The 11030-nt window shown below is 39.5% G+C and overlaps 2 protein-coding genes across 2 annotated transcripts in view; one reads left to right on the forward strand and one right to left on the reverse strand.

The window, feature by feature from the left end:
• LOC130915314 (apolipoprotein Eb-like) overlaps positions 1-10111 on the forward strand; it is a 108974-nt gene extending 98863 nt beyond the window's left edge. The window contains exons 3-6 of the mRNA XM_057835271.1: positions 7630-7745; positions 7839-7883; positions 8046-8196; positions 8284-10111. Coding sequence (XP_057691254.1) covers positions 7844-7883; positions 8046-8196; positions 8284-8860 — 768 coding nt within the window. The 5' untranslated portion in view covers positions 7630-7745; positions 7839-7843 and the 3' untranslated portion in view covers positions 8861-10111. The remainder of the gene's footprint in view (positions 1-7629; positions 7746-7838; positions 7884-8045; positions 8197-8283) is intronic.
• apoa4b.2 (apolipoprotein A-IV b, tandem duplicate 2) lies at positions 1335-3381 on the reverse strand. The gene is made up of 4 exons (XM_057835272.1): positions 3269-3381; positions 3113-3163; positions 2196-2346; positions 1335-2118 (listed from the first exon to the last, which is right to left on the reverse strand). The coding sequence occupies exons 2-4, from the start codon at positions 3150-3152 to the stop codon at positions 1545-1547; spliced, it is 765 nt and encodes a 254-aa protein (XP_057691255.1). The 5' UTR covers positions 3153-3163; positions 3269-3381; the 3' UTR covers positions 1335-1544.
• Positions 10112-11030: the final 919 nt, after the last annotated feature.

An 11030-nucleotide genomic window follows, 5' to 3' on the forward strand; every position in this document is an offset into this window, starting at 1 on the left:
GCTCTGTTGTAGAGAACCTAATTACTTTTTATCTAAAATACCCCTAAATCGGCAAAATCTTGACTTGAATCTATCTTTAAATCATGAAACAGTCTTAAAACTTTCACATGTTGAAAGTAGACATGAGGGAAATTATGGAATAACGGGCGCAATTTTAACAACTTTAACGGTTGATTCACAACATTAAATTGATTGAATGTAGTTTAAAGCTGCTGATACAGAATAGGGACTTGAGTATTTTATTTACTGTTTTTAACCGGTAACTTGATACTAAAATAGTAGTTTGGTTTATTTAGCCTGAGAGGATTTTTGAACAATTTTGGAACAAATATACAAAACATTAAAAAAAAAAAAAGGGGGGGGTTGGGGGCATCAATAATCGATTTATAATCGAATCGGAGTCTCTGAATCGTAATCAAATCGTTAGGTGCCCAAAGATTCCCACCTCTAACAGTGACACACGCCTTTCCCGCCTCAGTAACGGTAACGGCGTTGCCAAGATGAGAAAAATAATTAATTAGATTACTCTCTACTGAAAAAAATAACGCCGTTAGTAATGCCGTTCTATTCTAATGCCGTTATTAACAACACTGCTCATCGGTCCATAACTCTTTTAACCAGTCCTTGCATTTTTTGGGGGGGAACAGTCCATCCTGTACTCATACCTCTATAGTTCTGACTACAAGGCCGAGACAGGAGAAACGAGCCTCTACTGGATGAAATGGTTGTATGACTCGTGGCAAATATTTGATCAGTGGATTTGATTAATTGCGTTTTTCATCTCAGCTTTAACATTGTTGTTTTCCTTCAGAGGCAGCTTGATATGCTTCACATTTATTCCAGTGAGACAATAAACATTAACTGGTGTAAATGTAGGCTTCGAGGGGAAATCTCAAAAATCAGATTCTTCCCAGACTGTATGAAACCCAATCTTTGTCCAAATCGTCTTTGATTGTCTGATTAGAAATACAGCCACTAATGCTTTATTTGTCTAAGATGATTATTTTTCACATCATAACTCAAGACTACCAATACTGCTTTTGTGGGTAACATCTAATATAACCCTATTATCAACTGTTGACAAAAATGGGAGGGGGGGGGGGGGTATTGTTGTTGCCATTGGCACAAATTAGCTGGCTACTTCTTTTTTTTTAGGGTGGAGAAAGAGTTAATTGATGCAGGGGTATACTCCTCTCGCCCTATTGTAATCCCTAATGGGATAGGAATCAATGAATAATGGATTGTTTTGTCTTTGACTTTTTGCACAATTCTGTGTATGTAGCAACAAATTGTGATCCAAACACAACCTCTCACATAACAGTAAGTCACAAGTGGGCTCTTTTTTTTTTTTTTTTTTTTGAAAGGCTTTATTTTAATTTTTATGGAAGACTGCATGGAACAGACCAACACCGACTATGACTGTAAAGCTTGAACATTTGGAGGTACTGATGAACTTGTGTAGCCACTCTTATGAGATACTGAGCATGTCACTAAAGGAACCTTATACTCATTTTCAGTTTATTGTTGTAAATGCAGCAGTTGACTTAGTTGGCTTTGATGTAGGCCTCATAGAGGGCAAGGAGACGGGCCTGGAGATCCTGGGCGTAGGGGTCCAGGTTATCCTTCAGCTCTCCGATGTAAGGGGTGGCCAGATCTCTCATCTGCTGGGCTCTCTGGGCCAGCTCAACCTGAACTTTCTCTGCCACTGGGGAGATGCTGTCCTTGAAGGTCTGCAGGTGCTGGTCCACCTTCTGCATCAGTTCACCGGTGTGGGGCTCAAGCTGAGCTTGCAGATCAGCCACGCTCTGCTCAAGGCTGGCCTTGATCTCTTCGCTTCTCCTCACGAGCTCGGTCTTCAGGGTCTCGGAATCCATGGCGAGAAGTTGGTTGATCTCTGACTGAAGCTGCAACATTCTCTCGTTGAACTGTTCCTTCACGTTGTTAGCGTAAGGCTCCACCTTCTCACGGACGGTGTTCAGCTCCTGGGTCACGCGCTCCTTCAGCTTGTCGGCCTCGGTGCTCACCTTGGCAATCAGCTCCTTGGCTGCGGGTGGGAGCTGTTCGTGCAGGGTGACGGCGTACTGGTTGGCCATGTCAGTGCCATCGGTCAACCGGGCGCTGTAAAATTGCAGGACACAGGACTGTGAGACAACAGCATTCGCTACAGATGGTTACTAAAGGGTATGCGGGCATACCTGATCTCCTGTCCCAACTGAGACTTCTTGATCATCTGGATCGTGTCATCAGCGGTCTGAGTTGCCTTTGCGACGTAGTCCCAGAAGGCATCAGTCAGCACCTCCAGCTGGGGCTTGGGCGCATCAGCATGGAAGAGGTTGGCATTGCAGCCTAAAGCATAGAAAGAGAACAGTTTTGGTCTGACAATCGAACCAAATTCTTCCTCTATTCTCCTCTTTAAGGATCTTAACTAATTACTTTGATCGGTAATCTACGGCCTAATTAATTGATCTGAATAATTAACTGTCTAGGGTTGGTTTCATAAAAGTCATATTATTTTGGAATTTGGCAAATACTCATCGTTGGTTGGCACAGCACTGTGAGTGTCACTGACAAAATTTAAGTTTGACTCATTGTATATGTCAATTTAGTTGTGTAAATTTATTTTTCAGGTTGATGTGAAGCATTTTTTCCCAGCAATAATCAGCGTTTGGAGGTTTTGAGAGAAGTAAATTTTAAAGTTTAGTGGTTGCCAGCTTATGCTACTACTACTGTACTAACAAGGTCTCACTGTCTCGAAATTGAAGCGTACCTCATGAAAGCTCATTTAACAAAATTAACTTAGAATGATTTTTTTTTTTTTTTTAGGGTTTTCACCTATGTTTGCAAAGTCTCTTTCAAAAGAACCAAGAGCCTCAACAAGCGGTCTTCAGAGAAGAACATTATAGCGCTTTAATGGTTGCAAAAAATCCCAAAGCTAACCCCATGCATCCTCCTTTAGAGAAAATTCTCAGTTTGAGGTCAGCATATGGATAAATTATCTGACAGCGTTTGAACAAGTTCCACTTGATTATCTTTGTCTGAAAACACTGTATTCTTCAAGACACCAATATAACCCCTCAATTCGCTCTCTAAGACCACTGAGCTTTGTACTCACCAGTGAAAACAGCCAGAACCAGAACAGCGATGACCTTCATGGTTGTTGGATCTAGAGTGAAAAGAGACACCATTTGGATTTGCAATGTACATTGTGCCACAGCAGGATAGTTAATAAAGCAAAATGAAGGCACTGAGATGATCTGGTATTTCTTACCTGTGAGAGTATCTGCCAGTTAAAACTCTGCAGTGCTTCTGCTCAACTGATGCTGTGCAGCAGCTTTTATAGTACAGCAGACGGTAATGATCCCAAAGTCCAGGCCGCGTGTGCCTTGCTGTCACTCACTATCTGCAATGATGTCCTAAGCAAAAGCACGCTTCCTAAGAACATAACCTTTTGGGAATGAATCACTATATTTTATGTTCTTTTCCATGATTTTCAACTCGAAATGAACTTTTATCTATAGGCACTGAGGTATAGCTGATTAGATAGCTGCTGGAGGAAAATGCCCACTGTTCGTTATACAACGTGCCTGCTCAACACACATACCTTCATTTTCTGGGTCAAAGTTCCCATGACAGCTGCACTGAGTCAGTCCTGACCAAGGGTCAGCAGACTGCGCCATCGTCAGCCTCTTGAGGTGTTGGCCCTGAAAGTAATATGACATCAAAAGATGTAAAGTGAGGTCATCGCCGCAGGGTCTTAGAATGATTGATTGACCACAACGTCTAAGTCATTTACAAACAATGTAGACAAGCGTCACTCTAATCAGTCATCATCACCACTTCTGTTTTTGATTCTGTACTTCTGTACTTATTATACAAAATCATGTTAATTCTACTACTTGTTTCCAGATCTTAAGGGCATCCAGACTTAAGGGTTGGAATGCTTAATTCATTCAGTATTACAATATAATGGATACATTAAAAAAAGAAACAGTGCTTTAAAGGGAAAATAAGAAAATTTAGACTTTGCTCCAAAAACATTAACCAGTAAAAACAGACTACAGTCTTTGAATTCCTTGAGGAAAAAAATGGAAACACTACTATCCTCAAGTATTTACAGATCTATTAAAACTCCGGTATTAAAACAACATACACTCATAGAATTATTTCATTTCACATTTTGAGTTAATCAGCTTCCTAGTTACAAGTTATAAAACTAAAAAAATATAATAAAATATTTGGACATATTTTTTTCGTCTGGGTTAGGTTTTGGAAGTGTGGCTTCCGTTTCCTCTGAGTGACAATGACTATGTGATTTTGAGTGGCCATCTATCTCATTATGTGTCTGATTAGCTAGCGACCGATCTAGGGTGTTGTCTGTGTTGTGCCTGAAGTGCACTGTGATAGGCCTCAGTTCACATCTGACCCTAGTAAGGACAAGTTGTTGAGAAAATGGTCAGATTGATGCTTAGAGAGTCTGCACAATTAGGTATTGGTCAAGAATTGGTGGTGAAAAATATTCAACTAAAGTTAACAGATTACTTGGGTGTTCAAACAAATGTACAGTATATGATTTGCAACATACCCTACCATATAAAAAACGCTGTTTTTTAAATATTTCATAGCACCTGCTCTCATCCTCTCACTCGCACAGGTCTCCAAATACAATGCAGAGCATGCTTGCTGAAGCTGTTATTTGTCACTCCTTGTTGAAATTAACAGCAAATTGACACATAAAACAAGATAATTAAAAACTGTTAGTTTAAAGCAACAAAATGTTTATTCAAACCATTTAGATTAGTCAAAAAGTGTCATATCTCTTGATACCAACATATTAAAAATGTGAAACAAATGTATTATACTTACAAACTTTTAATACACAACGGGCGGCAACATAGACAAACAGATTACATTAGAACATTCTGTATCGGCTCTGCTCTGCTCTGCTCTATGGGAATTACAAATGGTATTAAAACACCAAAACGGGTTGCTGTATTCCTCTTCTCTTTTTCAGTAGACCTCATTTTTGCCTGGCATGATGTGGCACAAAACTGTAATGCAGTGCGAACGATAAACTTTTTACAAACAATGTAGCAGGACTTCACCACACGACCCTTCATAGATCATTCAGTAGCGTCGCCTGGGGAGTTACAAAAGTCCACCCCCTCCGACACAGGTTTTTTGTCTATGATGACACATGGAAGTTATACTCTAAGTTGGACACTTGCCAAATTACAATTTCTAGTTGAAGCTGTTTTTGCGGGATTGGAGCGTGCCATCTTGTTACCGAACATTTTAAGGATTGGTTGTTTTTTTTTCTATATTTAGGATTATGGTATTTTTCAGACTATAAGACGCATCAGGTTATAAGGTGCACCATCAATTAGTCCCCCTCCCCCTAGATTTTTTTCACACATAAGGTGCATCTGATTATATGGTATACTTATGTACTTCAATGTTCTTCATTTGTTCTTTATCTTTTAACCTTGTAACGATTGTTTTATTTATAAATCAGTTTGTTATGTTTTATTTATTGGTTTGATGAATAATTAATATACACTGTATATGCACCTCCGCGACCCTCGTGAGGAAGAAGCGGCATGGAAAATGAATGAATGAATGAATGTCTTAAGCATTTTATTGGAGCAGTTATTACAATTATGGTGCCAAAAATGTTTTTGAGGTGATTCAGAACAAGCAGAATTCATGTATGAGGTGCATTAGATTATAAGGTGCACAATAGACCGGGCGGTTTAACGAAAATTTAACGCTACTGAGATGGTCCACGATGGCCGACGTAATTTTGACCATGTCGGTAAATTCGGTATTTTAGTGAAACGAAAAAATAGTCATTTCAGCCCGCTTTGACTGTGTTGTTCGGCTATGCTCATTCCCCTTTAAGAGAGCAGCCAGTGTGCATACGTGCGATGTCACGTGGCTATCAGGAAATAAAACTAACAGAAGCCCAGCACGCTAACGCGAGCGGCTAACGCGACAAATGAGCATGATGGAGTCAGATAATAGTGAAATGGCTACTGGTAGCCATGCCATTTCGAGAATAGCATTAAAGTCGACGCTCATAGTGTGGTGCCAAGTAAGTCGCCATAAACAACTGTGACAGTGGATTGGCCACGTACTGCACCTAGCAATCAGTATGTCACGTTATTTTGTATCTGGTGTGTGTGTGATTTCTCTGATAACTTTTATGATGTGGCCCGACCGGTGACGTCGCGAGGCGGGCGGGCGCAAGGACTCGTTCTGTCCTGTGCGTCAGTCCGGTGAATGGGCCCAAGCGGGAAAGGGTGGTACAGCATTTAGCATAAAGTATAATCCAAAAGTGTAGCCTATATTATGACCTTTAAAAGGCCACAGCTATTTTTCTGCATGTGCTTGCTTTATTCTGTGTCATTACTACCATAATAAAATCTTAAATGTTTCATTTGCATAAGAGTTAGAGCAGTATAGCTTACTTAAAGTAATGTGTGTGTGGGGGGGTGCGTGCATGTAATTCAGAAAGTGCTCTGGGGAATTAAAAAAAAAACTAAAACATTGACGTAAACACTTGTTTTGAGTATTCATGTCACAGCAACCATTGACAAAAAGTTGTCTGAAGTTTACCATTCAAGCCCCTCTTGCTCGAAGTCATTTGTCTTACAATAACATTTTAACACAGTGGCCATATTGATATTTATAATGTTGTACATTGTTCAAGTCATACAAGCGCTTATAAATGTTCATACTTGAATGCTCATTGTTTACAAGATATTTCTATATACGTAATTTTTACACTTCATGTGCAATTGTTAAATTATGTTAAATTGAAAGCTGGTAAATAAATCAACGAGAAATGGGTAATTTGTATTTCATACATTGATTCAGATTTTCAAATTATATAACAGTCCGCTTGGGCGAATTTATCGTCATTTATCATTATCGAGGTAAATCTGCTCAATTTACCGTGATAAGCTCTTAAAGCCATATCACCCAGCCCTAGTGCACAATTACTTTTTGAGAAAAAATTAAGTACTATATCTTCCACACTATAAGGCACACCTAAAAGCTTTCAATTTACTCAAAAGCCGACAATGAGCCATATAATTCGATGCCCCTTATATATGGATCAATATTGGTTAATCATGGGATGACATTCCCATTAGCATAGCTCCATCTACTGGATGCATAACACAGCCCCACCCATTACTACTACTACTACTACTACTGCACCATATAATGCGGCGTGGCCTATATTTAAAAAAAATAATAATAAATAAACTGTTTTAAAATAGAATATTCATTGAATTTGCGCCTTATAGTGCGGAAAATACGGTATTTTAAGTGAACCTTGAAGTCCGAAAAATATGAATCAATGAAAATGTAAGTCAGACACACCTGGTGTGACCCTGTTACAAAGTTCACCGTCATCATCACCCTGACGTTTATCTTCTTTTATCTAGACACCATTTGTGGCAAAGATAGACCTCAGTTCACTTCAGGATGTGTGTTTCAGTGTTACTACTTGGTGAAAACTACCCTAAACCAAAAAGGCCTCAGTCCTTCTTTAAAATCATTTGCAAATCAATTTGTTAGCTTCACTTGGCTAAGTCATGTGACCAGTTTGTGACAACATGGCAGGGACTCCTGGACTTTGCCTCCTCAGGTACAACTGTCATGCTTCTTCAGTATAAATAGGAAGAACGAGCTGCAGCCAGACACATTTGACAAAGAGAGACACACTCACACAAGAGCAGGTGAGGATTTCGCAGGCATTTTTTTTGTTTTTTTTTTAAATATCAGTGTCACGTGTTGTTGAATTTCAATTGAAATCCTCTTTATGTTTGCAGCAATCATGAGGGTCTTTGTTTTGCTCGCTTTGGCGGTGGTTTCTGGTAAGTGGTGACTATAATGTGAAGGAGGACTATAGAAATAGATAGATAGAGTTATAATTGTATATCCACAGTTCCTTTATTGATGTTTTTGTTTACTGTTGATTCACTGGCAAAAGGTCATGAATGATAGAAAGCCGTCTCCAATCTGTCTTCACTAAACAGGCTGCAATGCCAACTTCTTCCACGCTGATGCACCCAAGCCTCCGATGGAGGTTCTGACCGATGCTTTCTGGGACTACATCGCCAAGGCCAGCAAGACCGCTGACGACACACTGGAGATGGTGATGAAATCGCAGTTTGGAGAGGAAATCAAGTAAGTCAGTTCACAATAAGATTGTACTGACATACATTTTTATGCTGAATCAAGATTGTGATCTGATTTTCTGGTTTTCTTTCATAGCGCCCACCTGGCTGAGACCGCCCACGTGGCTAGCAAGTATGCCAGCAACCTGAAGGAAAAGCTTCCCTTGGCGGCCAAGGGCCTGATGAACAAGATCAGCACTGAGGCCGACGTCTTGAGGAACGTTCTGAGCCGGGACCTGAGCTTAGTCAGTGAGCAGTTTGAGCTGTACTCCGGCACCCTGAAGGCTCAGATCGAGGAGAAAGTAGAGCAGCTGAAGCAGGACCTCAGCACCTACACTGACAATGTAGATTCAGACACCCTGAGAGCCACCATTTTGCAGAACAGCGAGGAACTGATGTCCAGCCTGCAGCGCAGCATCACCGACATCGAGAGCAAGCTGGGCCCCTACACTGACGATCTCATGAGGCAGGTTGACGACCACCTGATGGCCTTCAAACGCAACATCGGCCCCGTCACCCACAGGGTCCAGGACGAGCTGAGCTTCAGAAGCAGAGAGGTGCAACGCATGGTGGCCCCCTATGCCGAAGACTTTAAAGAAAAGCTTGACCATTTTGCTACTGACATCCAACAACAGATTATGGCCAAATATGACTCCTTGGTAAACAGCAATTAATCCAAACTCAAGAATGCGAGATTCTCCTGAAAATGTCTTCCCAATTGCACTGTTGCTGAAATCCAATTTGTATTTATTTTGAAGATCAATTGCTCAACAAATATTTATTGTTTTTAACTCTGTCACTGATATTTTTTAAAGCAAAATAAACACAATCGTCATCAAACATGGTTTGTTGTTGAGATGTCCCGATCGATCGGGTCCGATCACGTCATTTTCAAAGTATCGGAATCGGCAAAAAAATATAGGACATACCTTTTTTAATATTTTTTTATTATTAAATCGTTTTCTAATTGTATTTAACGTTGCAGACACAATGTCTTACACTCATCCAGAGTCTTTAGTTTTGGCTTAAAGTGGGGCTGTCAAATTTATCGCGTCATCAGTGGTAATAACATTAAAATATTTAACGCAATTAACGCATGCACTGCACTACCCACTCACGCAATGTCACGTTCAATCTATAATGGCACCGTATTACGTATTCATTGAACTAAAGGCAATGTAAGTAGAGAGAATTTTGGCAGCCTTTGAAGCCTTTTTTTAATTGGCTAAAGCCTTACAATCCCTCTCACAACGATCCCACGAGAAATATCGCGGGAAGCAATGTGGGGAAGAAAGGTAGTAGTTGATCTTTTTCTTAACACCCTGTTATATTTCCCAACGCTGAGAAGATATATCAATTGGTACCATTACGCACAGTCATGGTTGCACTTCCTAACATGCATTTGGGCAAAGGTTAATTGGCTGAATTATCATTTACTGAAAGCTCATAAAAGTCCACTAGATTGCAATATTTAGTCACAATATACAAAGTCACATTTGTCCTTTAAGAATTACAAGTCTTTCTATCCGTGGATCCCTCTCACAGAAAGAATGTTAATAATGTAAATGCCATCTTGAGGATTTATTGTCATAATAAACAAATACAGTACTTATATACTGTATGTTGAACGTATATATTCGTCCGAGTTTTATTCATTTTTTTCTTAATGCATTGCCAAAATGTATATGATCGGGAAAAATTATCAGGAATGATTGGAATTGAATCGGGAGCAAAAAAAAAAAAAAAGCAATCGGATCGGGAAATATCGGGATCGGCAGATACTCAAACTAAAACGATCAGGATCGGATCAGGAGCAAAAAAACATGATCGGAACAACCCTAGTTTGTTGCATTAATATCTTAAAATGATTACTGTATACATGATGTCCACACAAAACAAAACACATTTTAATATGTGCTTGTCCATTTTTGTGCAATTCTTATGCTCTTTTGTCAATGAGATGTGTGGGTGTGTTGTTGCCAGTAGGCATGAAGTCTTATTTTGACTTGATGGTCGTGTCCTCGTCTCGACATGTTGGGATGACACAACTGCTTGGTCTGCCATTCCGGCCACAGGCACGACATTGTTTTTTCTGAAGCGTGTCACGGCATGCAGTCAAGCTGCGTTTCGCAAACATCGATGTGTAACTCTAAATGTTGTGTTCAGCAGATGCTAACCAATGCATTTTTTAAGCCTAATTTCAAACCCTAATTTGCTGATGAGGAAAAAAAAAACAACTTGTATTTTGACCTAAATTAGTCATTTAAGTTGCAAAAACTTTAAAATCTGTGTTAATAAGGCAAAACTAGTTAACAGCACAAAGCAAGCGAGATTTTTGCTGCTAAATATTTTGACCTGGTTGTTTTTACTTTATATTGTCAATTATGATTTAGGGGCAACAATTCTGGAAACTCATTTCTTTGTTGTGGAATGCGGTAAAGCCAACTTTCACCAATACGGAACTTACCAAGCATTGAAAATGTGAGGTCATCCAACTATTCTTTTTTTTCCCTTTATAAAGTCTAACTCTGACCTGATACCCTTATCTGGAACACTAATTTGAAATACCAAACCTATTTAAATTTCAGTGACCTTTTTTAAATTTAGTGGCAGGTGGACTTGTTGTTATAATTAAAGCCATTTTATAATCCTATTTCGGTTTCAAGTTGTGATTGAATGAAAAAAAAGTCATAAACACACCACGTTTGACCTGTGATGACTCAGTAAGCCTCCAGCGTGGAGGGGCAGAGTTCAATCCTTCAAGTGATTTTTTTCTTTTTAATCACGCTTGAGCATATTTTTTTCTTTGTTTTTGAAGTTCTAGATTGTTGTATAAAGTTTAAA

This window comes from Corythoichthys intestinalis, chromosome 4 (assembly GCF_030265065.1).
Source record: "Corythoichthys intestinalis isolate RoL2023-P3 chromosome 4, ASM3026506v1, whole genome shotgun sequence".
NCBI classification, from domain to species: Eukaryota; Metazoa; Chordata; class Actinopteri; order Syngnathiformes; family Syngnathidae; genus Corythoichthys; species Corythoichthys intestinalis.

Bases quoted from the DNA above. Each gene is read 5' to 3' on its own strand.
- apoa4b.2 (XM_057835272.1), bottom strand. From the start codon at position 3,152: ATGAAGGTCATCGCTGTTCTGGTTCTGGCTGTTTTCACTG. The intron at 2,347-3,112 runs GTGAGTACAAAG...TCTATGCTTTAG, and splicing joins GGTTCTGGCTGTTTTCACTG to GCTGCAATGCCAACCTCTTC. The intron at 2,119-2,195 runs GTATGCCCGCAT...GCAATTTTACAG, and splicing joins CAGTTGGGACAGGAGATCAG to CGCCCGGTTGACCGATGGCA.